General features: G+C 42.1%; 1 protein-coding gene across 1 annotated transcript; it reads right to left on the reverse strand.

Moving 5' to 3' along the window:
• Positions 1 to 611: 611 nt before the first annotated feature.
• Positions 612 to 20562, reverse strand: LOC101549470 (C-type lectin domain family 4 member A-like). The gene is given in 9 exon segments (XM_055143603.1): positions 612 to 814; positions 3800 to 3912; positions 6938 to 7050; positions 8313 to 8390; positions 8392 to 8465; positions 12441 to 12542; positions 15079 to 15192; positions 19298 to 19402; positions 20364 to 20562. Coding segments are annotated over 9 exon segments (1101 nt in total).
• Positions 20563 to 21348: the final 786 nt, after the last annotated feature.

Below are 21348 nucleotides of genomic sequence, written 5' to 3' on the forward strand. Positions count from 1 at the left end.
TCAGAGCTCTTAAGCTCAGAAGAAAAATGTCATAAAATAGGAACTTGGAAACCAAGTAGAAGATACGGGAAGGAAAAGAAAAGAGGAACTTTTTTTTTTTAAATCACGAATTTATTCCCCACCATTACACAAGTTGCAGCTCGGGCACTGGTGGAGGCGGGGTGCAGTGGCTAGTGGGGTGTCCCCCATTGCCCTGACCACCCTCGAGCTGTCCTCTGTGGGATCCTCTGCTTGCCCTCCTGGAGGTGGCCAGTGGCACCAGGTCCCTCCGTGAGGCTCTCACAGGCCACAGACAGTGTCTGGGCTGACCCCAGGGGACGCAGGAACCAGACACCAACTGTCTCTCCAGTAGCCTTGGCACAGGGCCTCTGCAAGGTCCCTGCAGATAGTCAGGGCTTGGGGGGTGAGGGGCGACACCTGCCTGGTTAGTGGCGGGGCAGGGCACTGCTCCGTGCCTGCTGGAGACTCTGGGGGCCTTGGAACTGAATTAGGGGTTGGGGTGCGAGCCAAAGAGAAACAGAAAAATGAAGGAGCCCCAGGGTGTTTCTTTTCTCGTGGTCAGCCCCGAGGGCGCAGCTTCCGGCGGGCCTGTGCCAGCTTGGTCCCCGGGGTCACTCCTGCCGCTCGTCCTGGCTGGCACAGGGCGCCCGACTCCGCATCTGGCTGCGCCGCTGCTCCAGCCACACCAGCGTCTGCGGCTGCAGCTGTTGGACCAGCTGCGGACCTGCCTGGAGGAGGCTGCCCAGGTGGTTCTGCCCGGGGCTGGGTGGGAGTTCCCAGTGGGTGTCTCCTTGAGTTGATGCAATATTTGTTGCTGAACTTGGAGGTTGTTCATCAGGTTGGACGTCATGAAAAAAGAAAAAAAAAAAGGAGGAACTAAGAAATGTTCCCTGTGAATCAGCCTTAGGAACTTGCATTTTAAAACTGAAGAGTTGTACAAAAAATTAGAAATTGAGCTCCCATTTGACCCAGCAATACCACTGCTGGGAATATATCCCAGAGAGGCAAAAAAGTATAATCGAAATGGATGGCATATGCACATGTATGTTCATCGCAGCACTGTTTACAATAGCCAGAATCTGGAAAAAACCCGAATGCCCTAGAACGGATGACTGGTTGAGGAAACTTTGGTACATCTATACAATGGAATACTATGCAGCTGTTAGAAAAAAGGAGGTCACAAATTTTTTATTTAAGTGGATCGGCATGAAAAGTTTCATGCTAAGTGAAATGAGTCAGAAAGAGAGAGACAGACATAGAAAGATTGCACTCATCTATGACATATAGAATAACAGAGTGGGAGACTAACACCCAAGAATTGTAGAAACAACTACCAGGAGGTTGACTCCATGGCTAGGAGGCTGGCCTCACATTCTGGGGAAAGGGCAACTCAGAGAAGGGATCACCAACTATAATGTAGTCGAAGGCCATGTGGGAGAAGGGAGTTGCGGGCTGAATGAGGGCTAGAGACTGAGCACAGTGGCCACTCAACACCTTTATTGCAAACCACAATAGCTAATTAGAGGGAGAGAACAGAAGGGAATGCCCTGCCACAGTGACAGGGTGGGGTGGGGGGAGACGGGATTGGGGAGGATGGGAGGGATGCTGGGTTTACTGGTGGTGGAGTATGGGCACTGGTGAAGGATGGGTTCCCGAACTTTGTATGGGGGAAGCATAAGCACAGATGTGTATAAATCCGTAACTGTACCCTCATGGTGATTCATTAATTAAAAATAAATAAATTTATTAAAAAAAAACTGAAGAGTTGTTTTCCCAATCAGAATATAGCCATAGATTCAAATCAATACTGAAGCATAAAATCATATTACACTGGAGGAATCCATAGATAAATCAGGAAGGAGAAAACACTTCTGAAGTATTCCATACACCTGCAATTCTAATTTACATTAGTAAATTGTTGTTACTGGATGGATGGAAATTGTTGAGCTTTCCTTGTCTTATTTATAGAAGTGGCTGAAATATACCATCAATAATCATTTTTATTTTAATTTTTTGTGTTTTTGGGTCACACCCGGCGATGCACAGGGGTTACTCCTGGCTCAGGCACTGAGGAATCACTCCTGGCGGTGCTTGGGAGACCACGTGGGTTGCTGGGAATCGAACCCGGGTCAGCTGCATACAAGGCAAATGCCGACATCACTGTACTATTGCTCCAGCCCCTCAATAATCATTTAAAAAAATCTAGATAGCATTCATAAAAGTTTCAATGCTCCATTAAAAAACACTCCAGGGGCTGGAGAGAGTAGTGAGTAGAGCCCTTGCCTTTGGCACAAGGCAGACCTGGATTCCAGTTCTGGCATCCTATCTGACACCTAGAGCACAGCCAGGAGTAATTCCTGATACAGAGCCAGGAGAAAGCCTTGAGCACCAGTAGGTGTGGTCCTGAAAACAAATTAATAAATAACGCTCCAATTTTTTAAGAGCCTCAGTACTAAGAATATTTTAAACAGATATTTTCTATATTTTTCTTTAAAGAAACTATATTAAAGATTATTTATCAAAGAAGTTGTGGTCAGACATTTAAAATCTTTAACATTAGACTAATACAGTAACACAGCATGCAAAATTTGGGTGATGACAGGGGATAAATTCAAGAGTTTGAGAAATTTTGAAGACAGAAAAGATCTCATTTAGCCCTTGAACTCTAAAAACTATGGTGTTTGTATGGTGGTCACCAGAGGGAAAGGGAAGGGGAGTGAAATGAACAAACAGAGAGAATTATTTCAATAGCACGAGGGCTCTAAAACTTTGGTGGGGTGTGATAAAGTTCACACAAACCTAGAAACCAAAAAAGTAAAATTTTAGGGCGGAAGCAATAGCACAGCAGGGAGGGTGTTTGCCTTGCACTCGGCCAACCTTGTTTCGATTCCTGGCATCCCATACGGTCCCCTGAGCACTACCAGGAATAATTCCTGAGTGCAGAGCCAGGAGTAACCCTGAGCATAGCCGGGTGTGACCCCCAAAGCAAAAAACAAACAACAACAACAACAAAAACGCTCTGGTTTTTTCAACTCCTTGGGGATAGAAAGGGTTCAGGTTTTAAAAGTCTTCCTTGCTTTTCCTGCTGTTCTGGGGCCCTCATGGTGACACCAACCAATCCCAGAAGCCCCTTTTCCAGCCAGAGAAGATTTTCTATTTATCTCACCCTACATAACTGATATTTAAAACTAGACTATGTTACAATGACGCTAAAATAATATTAAAATACCTATGGAATATTATTTTATTCATCATCCAAAAAATGATTCAATATAGAGTGTGCTGGGTCAAATATGAAGCTTTCCTTCCATTAACGTGTATTATTTTTCCAATGTTTCATAACGTGATTTCAGTTCAGAATGGCCCATCTAGCTCAGAAAAACAAAATCAATGGTTAAGATTATTTGATTATTTTCCTATTGTTCAGTCCACAAAGAGAGCATTGGAGATAGGGAGCCACATCATGTAATCACGGCTAACCCCTGAGCAATTGGACAAAAATTAGGAGACTCGGGTTCCAGCAAATTTCTATGAAAAGGTTCTCGAATATGGTGTCTTCACTGGAAAATGTTCAATAATTGTTGGTTTTTTTCAACGAATAATAAAGAAACAGATACACTGATTCTCATAAGTGGCAGACTGCGGAAAGCTTCTTTGTGGATCCCTTATAAGAGATGCACAAAAGCAAATTAGCTCTCTCTGTAAGGAACAAGTGCATGGAGAATGTTTCATTCATAAGTAGATCAACCACAGGTGCATGGAGAATGTTTCATTCATAAGTAGATCTTCAACATCTCACAAATTGAATACTGACGCTGATCACAAGGGATGTCATTCCAGCCCCATTGCTGACGAAAATTTAACACAGCACAATGTTCATAATCAAAATTGGGTTCACCTGGGTGCCAAAACCTGAAAAAAGGAGAACAGGGTAAGGATGTTTCTCAAATTGTCTTTGAAAAGACACAATGAAGCAAGGGCTGCCATAGAATGTTATGGAAGTCAGGTCAGAGACACACAAATCATTGCTTCCCCACTTCTCACACATGGCCCATCTACCTCTTGCTGCCATTTTCCCTGAAAATGGTGCTGCCATCCCCCAGAGCTGCCCCATCCCATTGTGTCAGACATCCTCTCTGCAGACCTGCCTATCTCATCCCATGCTTGTGCCCTGATTCCATGGGCTCCTTTCAAATGAATCACGAATAACGAAATCCTGTTGATTGTCGATTTCTCAAGCGGGCTCAGTAACCTCTCCATTCATCCTATCCCTGAGATTTTAGAAGCCTCTCTCCATTTGGCCTTCCCAAAGATGCAGCATTGGAGGCTCTTTGGGTCAGGGGAATGAGATCCATCTCCTTACTGCCTTTATCATATGAATACACCATGGGAAGCTTGTGAGGCTGTCCTATGTAGGCAGGAAACTCTCAATAGCTTGCTAGTTTCTCCCAGAGGGTAAGCAGGTTATAAGATATCGAGCGGCCACTTTTCGCTTCTGGGAGCTTGCTTTTAAATCTCTGGATGTTTGCCGTTGATGGGATTATACACACCTGGGTTCCTCTGCTGGTACCTTCATGCGTGAGGCCTGTCTGAACTTGTGGAGAGGGGCCTTGAGCATGGCTGTGGCTAGGTTCTGGTGGTCTTCGGCCACCGGGAGCTCTGCTCGGGGTGGGGAGGGAAGCTGGAGTCCATCCCCTCCGAGGGGCCCCGGGGAAGACAGCCAGGCGTGAGGGCAAGAGACTCTCTTTGGGGCTCCTTTAGTGATAAAAAATTTTATCCTGATAATATCGCTAGCACGGGCTTTTTTATGTACTACTTTGGAGAATGAGGTTTGTTTAAAATACATTTGATTCGATGCTTCTAGACCCTGACAAGGCTGAGTCATTAAGGGCACCCCAGAGAAGAAAGGGTGAGCCTAGGGCCCACTCAAACAGAGCCCCGGCAGCACTCTCCACAATGACCACCATGTTCTTGCCAGACTCCAAGGCTCAGGATGAGCCTCACCCAAAAATGAATCTACCAGAAAAGCTCAGGTATGCAGAATTTGTGACTGAAATCTCCAGGCTTTCATAGAGTTGGGGATGGGTTACCTCCTCCCAACCCCTGTACTTTGAAGTCCCAGAAGTCACACACATGCCCCAAAGCTGCCTCCCAGTTCAAAATTTAACTCCAGCTGAATCACCCCATCAAAAATTTTGGACTTCCTGAAGGTTTTGTGGCTATCCACATCTCAAACTCTATTATGCTGATAAATCAGGAGTAGCCTACAAGATTGGATGGATGTAACATAGAAGGCAACCAATCTCGATGAATAAAATATAAAAAGAAGGCTTAACCTGTATCAACATCTTAGTAATCCCTTATAAAAGAACTTAATGGCTCTATGGTGAGATACAACAATCTTCACTAGCTTTCTTCTAGCAAGTATTTTATAACCATTCTGTTCATGAACAGAATTGATAACAAGTAATATAAAATAAATTATTGAGGACCTTCTATGACACTGAAGGGTGGTTGAAAAAGTTGGAGACTATCGTGGAGATAAGGTGTAATGGTAGTGAGACTGATATTGGAATATTGAATGCCTATAAAAAAAATCATCATGACCAACTTTGTATACCACAGTGTTTTATATAAAATTTAAGGGAAAAACCACAATTTTTTAAAATAAATATAATTACATATCTTAGAATAAATGGTCTGGAGTGATAGCACAGCGGTAGGGTGTTCACTTTGAACGTGGCCAACCCAGGTTTGATTCCTTCTCCCCTCTCAGAGAGCCCTGCAAGCTACCTAGAGTATTTCGCTCACATGGCAGAGCCTGGCAAGTTACCTGTGGCGTATTCAACATGCCAAAAAGCAGTAACAAACAAGTCTCACAATGGAGACGCTACTGGTGCCTGCTGAAACAAATCAATGAGCAAGGGGATGACAGTGATAGAATAAATATCTCTGGTTCTACTACTGTTACCAAAGATCATTACATCTTATTCTGTTCTTAATCTAAAAAAGTTGAAATAGAGACTATCCCTATACATTTCACATATTTCCTATGAGTCTCTAACTTACTAAATTGTACTAAAGGATCTAAGAATTGGGCTTTTTGTTTTTGTTTTCCCTTTTTGGTCACTCCCAGCATTGCTCAGGGGTTGCTCTTGGCTCTTCACTCAGGCATTACTCCTATAGGTGCTTGGGGAACCATACGGCTAAGAGATTGATCTGGGAGGTGGGTTGGAGCACATGCAAGGCAAACATCCTACATGCTGTGCTATCTCTCTATCTCTCTGGCCTAACAGGTTTTTTTTACTTAATAAATATAAGAAACTTTAGGACTATCAGAAGTTATCTTATTGCTTTAGGGCAGGGATTACATTTTAAGAATGGCTGTGATTTGGGGCTGGAGAGATAGCACAGCGGGGAGGGCGTTTGCTTTGCACGCAGCCAACCCGGGTTCAAATCCCAGCATCCCATATGGTCCCCTGAGCACCGCCAGGGGTAATTCCTGAGTGCAGAGCCAGGAGTAACCCCTGTGCATTGCCGGGTGTGACCCAAAAAAAAAAAAAGCAAATAAAAAAAAAAAGAATGGCTGTGATTTTTCTTGACATGAATTTTATTATCTTGAATATGCAAATTTAACAAGCACAGGCTTTCATATCAAATAAACTGGGGTTGAAAGATCATCACTGCCACTACAGAAACCTGTCCTGAGTTATCTAAACTCTTTAAATTCACTGTCCTCATTTCAACAAAGAGAAAGAGAAAAAGATGCTCTGTAGAATTCTTGTGGTGATTCATAGCAGAATACAAATTCAAACATGCAAACTAATGTTCAGAAATCATGAGTGAGCTCTATTGTTTTAAAAGCTGCTAGTTTGACCACCCTAAAGTTCCTACAGCCATATGACTAAGGATTCCCTTAACCAAATTCAATACTCACGTGACACTTTGATTGTATGGGGTCTCATTAACCCATTCCCAGTGACCATTCTTCAGATATGACAGCCCCAAATAATAATTATTATTGTTGTTCACATTCTTGTTAATAAAGTCCTAGGAAAGAATAGAAGTGAGTTAGAGTTCATGCAGCATTCCTCTAGATATCCGTTCTTTAAAGCCTTAGGAGAAATAACACCAAAATGAAAGGGTCCATGAAAAGGCACCCAGGGTCCAGCCCAGAGGTCTAGGCTGTGACTGAACAATACGGGATCAAAGGCATCTCTTGGGAAGATAGTGTTTGTCTTAGGTGTTCAGGCCTCTCTACAAAGCCCCACAGACAGGGCAGCTTATCAACGACTAAAGGAGTTGGTACACTGATGTCCCCAGATGAGAAAACAGTATGATCAGGAAAAGATCCTATTTCCTCCTCAAAATTGCTCTCATAGTGAGCTTATGTGGAGAGAAGGAAAAGAATTATGAGGGAGGTCTCCTTTCTGAGAACACTAACGCCATTCATAAAGGCTCCTGTCTCATACACAAGGATGTTCCACTGACACAATTTCCTATATCCCTTTGGTGATTAGGATTTTAATTCAGGAATTCTGAGCAGAGTCCATTAGAGAACTGCAGTGCCCAGCACACAGGGCAGAGATTTCTGTCCATACTCATGGGAATCACCATCTCACACTCACCCCCACCTCATCAGTAGGAGATGGGAGTCTGCAAAGCTCCGGAGAAGAAGTTTTTCACATGAATTCTCTTTCCTTTGATAACCTCTTAAGTTATTTCACTTCATCGCTATTTATTTCTTTCCTATTTCACTTCATGGCTTTTCTCAATTGATCATTTATTGCTTATTTCCTCCTTCTGCTTCTTGTTGTGACAGTTGTCATTTTATTAGTGCTCAGAGACCATAAGAGCCAGGCCTCCCTACCCCACAGCAGTTCTCAATTGGCTACAAAACGCTGGAGATAATGCTTAGGATGACACACAAAAAGCAGATCAGCTGCCAGTAGATTAACCTCTCTGCTAGGAACAGCCTCCAAGCATAGGGCCAGAGAGAGCCCCATAGAAACAACAATAATTTATAAAATGCATGTTGGTTCATATAATTAACTGATATTTCAGGTACAAATATACCCATCTTTCCACTCAAATCTCAACATAATACTCTAAATACCCCACTGTATTGATGAGGAGGATTTAAATGGAATCAGAAGAAGGTGTAGGATGCAAAGACCTAGATGTCCGATCCCATCTATTTTATCCAAAGCCTTGTGCCTCGGCAGCAACACCCCTGACCATGAGAACTTCCTCCCAAGCAAGAGGGGGTCAGAGCTGGCAGGACCGTGACTCCCACATTGACCGGAAAGTACCTGCTCCTCCTTGCTGTCGACCACCAGCAGATGTGCCTGCATCCCTGTACAGTTCTTCTTGCTGTCGGCCCAGTTTTTTTATCTCAGTAGAAAAAAAGTAGCAATTTGAGTCGAATGGCTTCCAATTCTTTGGGCAGCAGCTCCAGGATTTACCTGTTTTAATACCTGGCCACATTAATACAATATGAGACAAGTGGTGGCTTATTATTTTGGGATCACATCAGCAGTATTCAGTGGCTACTCCTGATTCCGTGCTCAGGAGTGCAACTTTATGGTCCTTAGGGGGTTATACTTGGTGTCAGAAATGAAAGTATGGACGACCACATACAAGACATGCGCCATAACCACTGTACTCTGGCCAAAGGCAAGTAATTTTGAAGTTGGTGTATTATTAAATTTAAAGAGCATAAGAGATTTTGTGGGATCACAGTACCCATGTTCACTGAACCGTAATCAGGATCTGTACCCATCATGCATCGTGTAGGTGAAGCCACCTGCATCAGGCAGTAACAAGCATTTCCCATTTCCTTGCCTTTGTGCAGCCAGTAAATATAGTGACGACCAAAATATTTTTAAAAGGCCCAGACTTGGTAACTAGGGAGATAGTATAGCAAGTAGGGTGTTTGCCTGTACACGGCAGACACAAATTCAATGCTCAGTATCACAAATGGTTCCCTGAGACCCACCACAACTGATCCTAGAGTGTAGTGCCAGGAGTTACCCTGATAACCACAGGATGTGCAAAGGGGGAAAACTTTAAAAAGAGACAGAGAGGGGCCGGAGTGATAGCACAGTGGGTAGGGCGTTTGCCTTGCACGCGGCCGACCCGGGTTCGATCCCTGGCATCCCATATGGTCCCCCGAGCACCGCCAGGAGTAATTCCTGAGTGTAAAGCCAGGAGTAACCCCTGAGCATCGCTGGGTTGTGACCCAAAAATAAAAAAAAAAGAGACAGAGAGATTCAAACTCTCAGAAGAAAATGTCAAAATGTCCCACTTTGTGGAATATAGTGGAATATTACTCTTTATGCCAAAAACCATAAAATTCTCAAAATTGTTGTTGTTGTATTATGTTCCCTTAAAAAAAATACACTAAAATTTTGATCCTTGAGCGACTATGTTTGGAGGCAGAGACTTTAGAAGATAGTTTTGATTTAAAAGAGTCAGAACAATGGAACCTTTTAACCTAGTAAAACTTAGATGCTTCAAGAAGAGAAACATACATCAAAAATGTTTCTTCCTCTAGGGGCTGGAGCAATAACATTTGCCTTGCATGTGGCCAACCCAGGGTTGATTCCCAGCATCCCATATAGTCCCCTGAGCACTTCCAGGAGTAATTCCTGAGTGCAGGAGCCAGGAGGAACCCCTGTGCATTGTCGGGTGTGACCCAAAACAAAACAAAATAAAAATGTTTCTCCCTCTCTTTCTACCCTCTCTCCCTTTTTTCTCTCCCTCACCCATAATCCCTCCACTCTATTTATCTCTTCCTCCATCTCTTTCTTTTGCTCTCTCTCCTCCTTCCCCTCTCTCCCCTTGTCTCTTCTTTTTCATCTCTCCCTCTCTGCTCCTCCTCTCTCCCCACCTATGGAAAGATGAGAAGTCATTTGAGGACACAGCAAAAAAACAGCTGTGAGCCAGCCCTTCCTCAACAGAAACCAATCCTGCTTCACCTGATCTCTGCCTTCCAGCCTTCAAGACTAGAAGAAATAAATATCTATTGTTTAAGGTGTCGTCATTGTAACCCAAAATGACATTGTGTTGTCATTTTGGTACCATCAAAGGAGAGGAAAATGAAACAAAATAGAATATCAGAGCCTTCAACTCTGTCTAATTAATATGTTGCATATTCTCTATGAACCATTTGAAGCATGATATATATGTTTTCTTAAAACAGAACTGAATTTGATCTCTCTGGAGTAAGTCAGTTTAACAGATATGTGGGGGAAATTAGAGTGAACATAAATTACAGAGAGAAGTGAAGACTAAAGAAATCCAATGGAGTAATTTCTGAGTGCATGAGCAAGGAGTGACCCCTGTGCATTGCCGGTTGTGACCCAAAAAGAAAAAAAAAAAAAGAAATCCAATGGAGTTATAGTACAATGGGCAGGCACATGCCTTCCTTGTAGCTGACTTGGGTTTCAAACCTGACACTCTATAATATACTCAGAGCACCACCAAGGAGTGATTCATAAATGCAGCGACCTGAAAATTGCCAGGTGTGCCAAAACAGAGAAGATATCCAGAAGCTATGCAATCACTTTTTCACAGATGAATTAAAAATATGCACACAGGGGCTGGAGTGATAGCACAGCGGGTAGGGCGTTTGCCTTGCACATGGCCGACCCGGGTTCAATTCCCAGCATCCCATATGGTCCCCTGAGCACCACCAGGGATAATTTCTGAGTGCAAAACCTGGAGTGAGCCTTGTGCATCAACAGGTGTGACCCAGAAAGAAAAAAAATGAGGCCTGATAGAGATGCACACTTAAAACTATTATGAAACAGCTCTTAAGTATGCTGAACTCATGAATCTTCTTTTTTTTTTTAATTTTATTGAATCACCATCAGATAGTTACAAGCTTTCATGTTTGGGTTACAATCTCACAATGATCAAACACCCATCCCTCCACCAGTGCACATTCCCCACCACCAATATCCCGGGTATAGACCCCCTTTCCCACCCTCCCCCTGCCTCCATGGCAGACAATATTCCCCATACCCTCTCTACTTTTGGGCATTATGGCTTGCAACAAGACACTGAGAGGTCATCATGTTTGGTCCATTATCTAATTTTGGCATGCATCTCCCATCCCAACTGGTTCCTCCAGCCATCATTTTCTTAGTGATCCCTTCTCTAGTCCATCTGCCTTCTCCCCTCCTCTCATCAAGCAGTCTCCAGCTATGGGGCAATCCCCCTGGCCCTTATATCTACTGTCCTTCGGTGTCAGCCTCATATGATTTTATTCTATACTCCACAAATGAGTGCAGTCCTTCTATGTCTGTCCCTCTCTTTCTGACTCATTTCACTTAGCGTGAGACTCTCCATGTCTATCGGTTTATAAGCAAATTTCATGACTTCATCTCTCCTAACAGCTGTATAGTATTCCATTGTGTAGATGTACCAAAGTTTCTTTAACAACTCATCTCTTTTAGGACACTTGGATTGTTTCCAGATTTGGGCTATTGTGAACAGTGCTGCAATGAACATATAGGTACAGATGCCATTTCTACTGTGCTTTTTTTCACCCTCATGATATATTCCAAGAAGTGGTATTGCTGGATCATATGGAAGCTTAATTTCTAGTTTTTGAAGAAACATCCATATTGTTTTCCAGGAAGGCTGGAGTAGTCGGCACTCCGACCAACAATGAAGGAGCATCCCTTTTTACCCACATCCACACCAGCACTGGTTGCTTTTGTTCTTTTGAATATGTGCCAGTCTCTGTGGTGTGAGATGATGTCTCATTATTGTTTTGATTTGCATGTCCCTGATGATTAGTGAAGTGGAGCATTTTATCATGTGCATTTTGGCCATTCGTATTTCTTTTTTGAGGAAACTTCTGTTCATTTCTTCTCCCCATCTTTTTTTGGGTGAACACATGAATCTTACTGGAAATCTTGATATGTGTTGGGAATGTACACTGGTGAAGGGATGGGTGTTGGAACATTGTATGATGAAACCCAGTCATAGACAACTTTGTAATTGTTTATTTCACAGTGATTTAATTTAAAAAAATTTTAATGAAAAACATAGTAGGACAGTGGAAACAGGACAGTGGAAACAAAGATCAGGAGGAATGGTCCATGGTTGGAAGCTTGCCACAGGGGGTAGGGTGTAGTATAGTGCAGTCCATGACTCAATTATATGAATATCTGTTCGTACCTAATATGGTCAGAAACTTATATAAATATATTAGTTCCAGGCACCGCTGGGAAGAACGAGTAAAGAGAGGCTGCTAAAATCTCAGGACTTGGACGAATAGAGATGTTACTGGTGCTCGATCAAGAAAATTGTTGATCAACGGGATGACAGTGATACAGTGAATAATTATATGTACATTAGTTCTACGAGTATAGTCATCGGTTCTACTAGTATAGTCACAATTTGATGATATGCATATTAGTTCTTACCTTTCATAGTCAAGTTTTCTTTCTTACATTCCAACATTGTGTGAGTCAGATCTTGTGCAATCTCTCCTTCTTGAAAAAGTTTAGAATATTTTTGGAAAAAAACTAGTAAGAGAATAATACCAATCATTTTCCTGGTACAGTGAAGGCTTTTCTTTTTACTGTTACTTTCTTGAAGGAAACCCATAATACACAGTTGCTCCAATAGAAGGATGCTAACTGTGGAAAATATACCTCATTGCCCAATTCAATAAATTCTAATCCTACAGATGTTGAAACCACAGGTTTGTTTTCAGAATGGGATGAAAGATGCTATGACAATTCTTGTAAAATGGATCAAAAGGAAATTATCCATCCTCGCCTTCAAAGATAAGTGGGTGATATGTGTACAAATGCTAAACCTTGGAGAAGGGAGAGGTGAGAAATGGTTAAACATTTCTAAGGATGTAAAATCATGTCTTTGGGGAAGAAAATCATCAATTCTGAGGTCTGGGTCAACTGTAGAAATGGAAAAAAAATCTAACCACGAGGGCCATAGCAGAGCCTGGCAAGCTACCCGTGGCTTATTCGATATGCCAAAAACAGTAACAATTATGGGCCTCATTCCCTGACTCTGAATGTCAGAGGAAGGAATGGATACATTACTAGTGCCCACTCCAGCAAATCAATAAGCAACAGACGGATGACAGTGATACAATGAACTAGGAGGGAAGAGTATTTGTTTTTTTATCCTTTTCCTTTCTTCTCACCCAACAGTCACTTCTATGCACACCAGTACACTCACGTCTCTCACATTTAAGGATAAAACTACTTCCCTCTGAAAATGATGAAATTTCTCTTTTTCTTCTTCACCTCTCATTGCCTCCCTGATCAACAAATGCTAACTTCCACTTCAACCACTGTGCTCTTGCAATGTCCCAACCACATCCACGGGACACTTCTAATATCTCTTTTCTCAGACCCATTGCAAATCTTTTTTGTAATATAAACTTAGAAGCAATTCTGATGAGTTCTATGCTGTGGTTTCAAGAAATTTCTCTGACATCCACTCTCATTCACGGAAACCTAAAAGCTGCCTTCCAAATAAACTCAGGCTTGTCTGGGGAGTGGTGGAATAAATGTGACCAAATTGCCCATGTCTTGCCAACCGACATCCTCTTCTTCAAACACTAAGTTGTCTGCAACTGGTACCTGACTGCTTGTGTGTGAATAATTTAAGTCAGATAAAAAGAACCTCCTACTTGATTGGTTAAAATTGCCAACTCACAGAATCAGGTGCTTGTTATTTTAACCACTAAGTAAAAAATGTTTGAGTCATCAGCAAAATGTAAGTGATTTGAAAAAACTGTTCTGGGGGTGGGGAGGGGCAGATTGGGCCTGGGAAATAGCTCCAAGGGTTGACTGTTTGCTTTGCTCACAGGTACTCTTAGTTCCATCATCAGCCCTCATGGAGCTACCCCCATGCTCTGAGTCAGTAGATATTAGCATCATGGAGTAAGACCCCAAATCAATCAAACACAAATTCTAGGCTATAAGTATTGTACCTAGCACTCTTCCTGCTCTGAGGACCATATTCCTTGCATCTACATCTTTACTTCTCACAGTTGCTTAACATCATATATTCCAGTTATTTATAATTATACTGCCCAGATTTTCCTACCTTACCTCTCTTACCTCTCTATTATTCTTAATACACACAGCTCTAGCAAACCCTTCCTTCAGGAAACCTCTCTGTCTCTTGTGCTTCTCACCCACACACTTCTATAGTGTTGAAAAACCACTGGTTGATTCAACAATTTTCCACTATTCTCTGAACTTCTTGAGACTATGGGAAAATTCTCTATGGCTCTTTTTTGCATTGTCCCAGTGGTGGAAAAAAAGAGAAAGGTCTGTAGTTATCATTGGACATTGAATGACCAAATTAGTGAATGAAATATACATCCAAATATGCACTGGTTTTTATACCTTTTAAAAATCTTTAAAATTCTTGAAGTCAGGGGTCGAAGAGATAGTACAGTAGATAGAAGGTCCCCTGAATCCCACTGGGGTGACCCCTGAGCACAGAGTGAGGAGTAAGCCCTAAACACCTCTGGGTATGGCCCCAAAGTTTTTCAAAATTCTGAAGCCAAAGATATGCATGTTGCAGATAGCAGGATATGGACGTCTACCTCTCTGCAACTGACTTTTACAACATCTTTGCTGATAGGGAAAAAAAGGTAAAAATTCACTAGAAAACTCTACCTGAAATATTATTTTCCCATTTCCTTTTCCTCTTGGTCATCCCTAACTATGTGCCTGCACTTTAAAAGGCCTGAACAACACTATGAAGGAATAGACATTTGTCTTCATTTACCTAACAGTCTAATGTAGAGAGTGATGCCCTATAGATTTCACTTTACAACACAAAGTCCACATACATATTTACTTTACTTTCTCCAAAGAAATTTGGTGTCATTATTTCATTTAAGAGTAACTAAATTCTAATACAGCACCAAGTTTCCAATGGGAGCCTACTTGTTCTGTTTCCTTTAGAGAAACCTTCAGCTTTCTGGTTAAATCCATTGTTAAATTGCCAGTGTCTAAAGGATGCTATCTCTTCAGGTAAGGGAGATATTCCTGTCTGGTTCTATTAGCTATGTACTGATAAAGGCGATTAAAAATGAGATTGTCAGCAGCAGAAGCATCAGCAATGCGGCAAGAAGTAGTTTGAGGCAACCAGAGTTACTTTGGGGAGGGCAAGTCTTCTCTTTGGGAGCTGCAAGAGAAATCAAATGAGGTTCATCAGTAATATAGACAGGCCAGTTCTTCTGCTTCTCCCTTTTCGTGATTGGCACATTAACACAGACTGTATGACATTTAAAAAAAATAACTAATAGTATTCATTGTAGACACCTAGGAAAACATGTAAGAGCATGAGTTCCTAGCATTAAGGATTACTGCTTTCATATTTTGATATGAAAATCATTTAATATTAAATATTTATACATTATTTAATTGTACTATATTTAAATGTTATCACTATATCACTATCAGACCATTGCTCATCGATTTGCTCGAGCAGGCACCAGTAACATCTCCATTGTGAGACCTGTTGTTACTGTTTTTGGCATATCAAATATGCCGTGGGGAGCTTGCCAGGCTCTGCTGTGCAGGCGAGATATTTTCAGTAGCTTGCCAGGCTCTGGGAGAGAAGTGGAAGAATCAAACCCAGGTCGGTCGTGTGCAAGGAAAATGCCTTACCCACTGTGCTTTCACTCCATTTTGTCCAAAAATCAGGATTTTATCTTTTTTAACAAAAATTTATATACCACAATTTCATTATCCAACTATCTCTTGAGGGCATGTATGTTGATCCCATGCTTTGGCTAATGTGAAAAATATAATTATGAACATAGAGTTAAACATATTCTTTTCTATGAGTGTTCTCCTGTTTTCACATAAATGACTAGGAAAGTTATTATGGATCATATAGGATTTTCATGTTTATTTTCCTTAGGAATATCCATAGCATTTTCTTCTCTCTTTTTTTTTTATTTTATTGAATCACTGTGAGACAGTTACAAGATTTCATGTTTGGGTTGCAATCTCACAATGATCAAACACCCATCCCTCCACCAGTGCACATTCCCCACCACCAATATCCCCAGTATACCCTCCCTTTCCCACCCTCCCCCTGCCTCCATGGCAGACAATATTCCCCATACTCTCTCCCTACTTCTGGGCATTATGGCTTTCAACACGGACACTGAATGATCATCGTGTTTGGTCCATTATCTACTTTCAGCACACATCTCCCATCCCAACTGATTCCTCCAGTGATCATTTTCTTAATGATCCCTTCTCTATCCCATCTGCCTTCCCTCCTCTGCTCATGAAACAGGCTTCCAGCTAGGAATCTCCATAGCATTTTCTAGAGTTTACACCAATTTCATTTTCACCAAAAATGTGTCAGATTTCCTTTTCCCCCAAATCCTTGCCAACACTGTTTCCAATATTTTTAACACAGGCCATTCGCATTGATGTGAGGTGATATTTCGTTGTAGTTCTGATCTTCATCTCCCTTTAATAAGTGACACTGAACAATTTTTTCATGTACTTATAGAACATCTTTGTGTATTTTTTAAAACACATATCTATTCAAATCTTTTGTCCACTTTTTAATTGACTTGGTTGTATTTTGATGTTGAGTTGTGGGTGGTTTTTTTATGTTTTTTGGATATTAGCCCCTTATCAAACACAATATGTACAATTTCTCTAGGTTTTATATTGCTGTTTTGATTTATGGGGTGATTTATTTCACTAGACAAAATCTTTTTAATTTGATGCAGTCCCATGTGTTTCTTCTGATTTTGTTTCCTTTACCATTAGGGTTGAGTCCCCAGATAGAGCTCCAAAGTTTAGGTCCTGAGGTATTTCAGTTTGTTTCTTTCTCATAGTTTAAGGTTTCAGGTCTAATATCCAAACCTTAATGCATTTTGCCTTTTGAGTTAATTTTTGATTATGTTGTTAAGTCATGATCTAGTTTTATGTTTTATGTTTTTACAGTTATTTTTCTCCACCTTGTTGAAGAGGCTTTACTTTATTGTAAGGTCTTTGTTTCTTTTTTTTTTTCTTTTTGGGTGACATCCAGAGATGCTCAGGGGTTACTCCTGGCTTTGCACTCAGGAATCACCCCTGGCAGTGCTCAGGGGACCATATGAGATGCTGGGAATCAAACCCGGGTCGCCCGTGTGCAAAGCAAATGCCCTACCCGCTGTGCTATTGCTCCAGCCCCCAGTCTTTATTCTTTTATCATAAAGTTTATATCTCTATATGTGTAAACTTATTTATGGGCATGGAGATTTCAGTCACAAAAAAACGCATACCAGAATTTTCAGCAGATTATGTTTCTATGAGGTCCGTTCTGAGACAGCAGAATCAGACACAGGGTATGGTAGCAATTTTGGATTGTGGAAGCAAGCGGCTGCCAGGGGCTCTGCTTTGGCAGTCACCAGGCTGGCCTGTCCCCTTCCAATTTACCCCAGTCTGTTCAGCCTTGTATAAGTCTGAGATTAACTTCAGCTTTTGATCTCTTTCGAGATTTATTTCTGGGTCTCTGGAGCAAGGCTGGTAGAAGAGCTTACATGGTGGTGCTGGCATTGGTTCATGGGAGTGACTGCCCAGAAGTATTGGGAAGTGTGGGGAGGTAGTCCACCCCACTCCGAGAAAGCCTGGAGATTTCAGCATGATCAATTTTTGTACCCGCAGCTTTTCTTCAATCTTCTCTTTTCTATTTGCATAGTATTTCAGTTGACAGGCAAATAGTAATCTGGATTTTTTTATTAATTCAAACATTTTTCTGTCCTTAATGCCATAGCAGCTAAGTCTTTGAGTCAACCCTTATCAAGTCTTGGAGTAAAATGTATTCAAATGTTTCTGAACATGCAATGACCCAAACTTACTTCAAAAGCAATCACATAATGAAGCTGAGGTCTTTCTGGAAACTTGTACCACATTGCATTCCCCAGGAAAAGAATTCTCAAGTAGATAAGTTTTTAAAGCCCTGTTATAAACCAATATTATTTCAATGAGAGAAACTGGATAAATAACTCAAAGAGCTGAGCGTATGACTTGCATGATGCAAGCTCCTTTTACCTTCCTGAAAACATGATCCCCTAAACATCATGGGAACAGACCCCCCTCAAGACCCAGGAGAAGCTCCTGAGTCTCTCAGTTGTGGCCCCCAGGTTAAAAATAAATTAATTTTCTCAAAATTATGATGTATTCCCAAGTAAAGAGAACCCTCTCAGTAATATACAATATGATTTCTATTTTACAGAAGAAATGCTTACATTTACTTACATCTGGAGTTACATGCACTAAAATCTAAAACACTAGTATCTCTAGATGATAAGATAAATAGAATTTAAACTTTATTTTTTCTATAATGAATACTTCAACATATGGTGAGGTTTATATACAGTTTATGTTACAGGAAGAAGAAATTTTCTTAAGAATTCTTCATATTTCCATGTTTTTGGAAAACATGAACAATTATGACCACACACATAGTGTTTCTTAGTTTCTTATACTGTATATGCTTTTCTCTCTCTGTTTTTCTCTCTGTGTAAGATGTATTACGTGCTACTCAGATCAGTTTGCTCCACTCTCCAAAACTGCATTAAATCCATCTTGGAAACTGGTGTAAAATAAAATTTCTGGGTAGGCCATAGAAATAGTACAGCAGATAAGGTGCTTACTTTGCACACAGCTGGCCCCGGTTTGATCCCTGGTACCCCACATGGTCCCTTGAGCCGTGTCAGGAGTGATTTTTGAGTGCACAGACAGGAATAACTCCCAAGTATTGTCTCATGTAAACCTCCTAAAAAAGAATTTTCTGAGGGTAGAGTTATTTCCTTTGAGAAGTAATAAACTATCTTTGTAAGACTTCCTAGTCTTTAACCTGCTGAGGTCTTTTGTTATCCCTGAGTACACAACTCACATATTTAACAAATGAACACACACAGTCCCTGAAAACGTCTTCCTCTATTCATTCATTAAAGGTTCTGCATCTGGGCCAGTGGTTACAAGAGCTGAACACCATCTCTTGACTGTGGACTCACTCAACCCTGAGAACAACGCTCAGCTTAACAGTCCTCCTCAGCATGACTGGGTGGGAGTGAGGGTTCATTCTCACACCTAGCTTTTGGGATATTCACACCTCTTCCTGCTTCATATTAGACAACTCAGGCTACTAACAATCCGCATTTCCCAACTGCATCCAGTTGAAAAAATTAACCACTAATGTTACCTATGCTTCTCTGACACTCTTCCTTTCCCATCCTTCATCTCCTTATGAGCTTGCAGAAAGCGTTTCTTACCTGCAGGAGCCTCTGATGGGGTGCCCGAGGCCTGGGCTTTGTTTATGAATTTCACTTCAGCGTAAGTGATCTCTGTCGTCATATTGAGGAGAGACGCTCTGCTCTCTTCACACCGGCCTCCCCGTCACTCTGAGAACAACTGAAAGCAGCTCTGCAGGACCACTGCGGTCCCACCAATCACACAGGCTCAGAGGGATCCCATGACAACTAAAACCCTCAGCCAGAGGTTTGATTCCCCAAGACCAACACAGCAGAAATCATAGCCCTTAAGCTCAGAAGAAAAATGTAATAAAATAAGAACTTGGAAACCAAGTAGAAGATATGGGAAGGGAAAGAAAAGAGGAACTATTTTTTTTAAGTCATGAATTTATTCCCCACCATTACACAAGTTGCAGCTCAGGCACTGGTGGAGACGGGGTGCAGTGGCTAGTGCGATGTCCCCCACTGTCCTGCCCACTCTGGGGGGGGGACATGGGCTGTCCTCATGGGAACACTCCACTCACCCTCCTGGGGGTGGCCGGTGGCACCAGGTCCCTCCGTGGGGCACCCCCACAGGCCACAATCAAGTGTCTGGGCTGACTGAGGGGACGCAGGAACCAGACACCAACATGTCCCCCCAGAAGCCCTGGCTCTAGAGACTGAACACAATGGCCACTCAATACCCCTAATGCAAACCACAACATCCAAAAGGAGAGAGAGAACAAAGAGAGTACCCTGGCACAGAGGCGGGGTTGGGAGGGGAGGGATGGAATTGGGGGATTGGAAGGGATACTGGGTTCATTGGTGGTGGAGAATGGCCACTGGTGGAGGGATGGGTGCTCGAATATTGTATGAGGGAGATACAAGCACGGAAATGTGTAAATCTGTAACTATACCCTCACGGTGATTGATTAATTAAAAATAAATTAAGTTTGAAAAAAGAAAAAGAAAACAGAAGAGTCAAGGGATCCCGGGGTCTATCTTTTCTCGTGGACAGCCCCCTGGGTGCAGGTTCCGGCGGGCCTGTTCCAGCTGGGCCCCAGGGGTCACTCCTGCCGCTAGTCCTGGCTGGCACTGGGTGCCAGACTCCGAATCTGGCAGCGCCGCTGCTCCAGCCACTCTGGCATATGCGGCTGCAGCTGCTGGACCAGCTGCTGGCCCGCCTGGAGGAAGTTGCCCAGGTGGTTCTGCCAGGGGCTAGGGAGGGACTTCCCAGTAGGTGTCTCCTTGAGTTGATGCAATATTTGCTGCTGACCTTGGAGGTTGTTCATGAGGTTGGACGTCATGAAAAACGAAAAATAAGGGGGAACTAAGAAATCTTCCCTGTGAATCAGCCTTAGGAACTTGCATTTTAAAACTGAAACTTGCTTCCCAATAAAAATATGACCGTAGATTCAAAAAGTAAGCAATCATATTACACTGGAGGGATACATAGGTAAATAGGGAAGGTCAAAACACTTCCAAAGTATTTCATACACCTGCAATTCCAATTTACATTAGTAAATTGTTGTTATTGGAAGGGTGGAAATTGTTGAGTTTTGCTGGTCATATTTATAGAAGTGGCTGAAATACACTATCAATAATTGTTTTTAAAAATCTAGATAGCATTCATAAAATTTCACTGCTCCATTAAAACACTCCAGGGGCTGGAGAGAGTAGTGGGTAAAGCCCTTGCCTTTGGCACACAGCAGACCTAGATTCCATTTCTGGCATCCTATCTGATACCTGGAGCACAGCCAGGAGTAATTTCTGATACAAACCCAGGAGAAAGCCTTGAGAACCAGTAGATGTGGTCCTGAAAACAAATAAATAAATAGCGCTCCAATTGTTAGAAAGCATCAGTATGAAGAATATTTTAAATAGATATTTTCTATATTTATCTTTAAAGAACATTATATTGTATTACTGTATCACTGTCATCCCGTTGCTCATCGATTTGCTTGAGCAGGCACTAGTAAGGTCTCCATTGTGAGACTTGTTACTATTTTTGGCATATCAAATATGCCACAGGGAGCTTGCCAGGCTCTGCCATGCAGGCAAGATACTCTCGGTAGCTTGCGGGCTCTCATCAG

This window comes from Sorex araneus, chromosome 6 (assembly GCF_027595985.1).
Source record: "Sorex araneus isolate mSorAra2 chromosome 6, mSorAra2.pri, whole genome shotgun sequence".
NCBI lineage: Eukaryota > Metazoa > Chordata > Mammalia > Eulipotyphla > Soricidae > Sorex > Sorex araneus.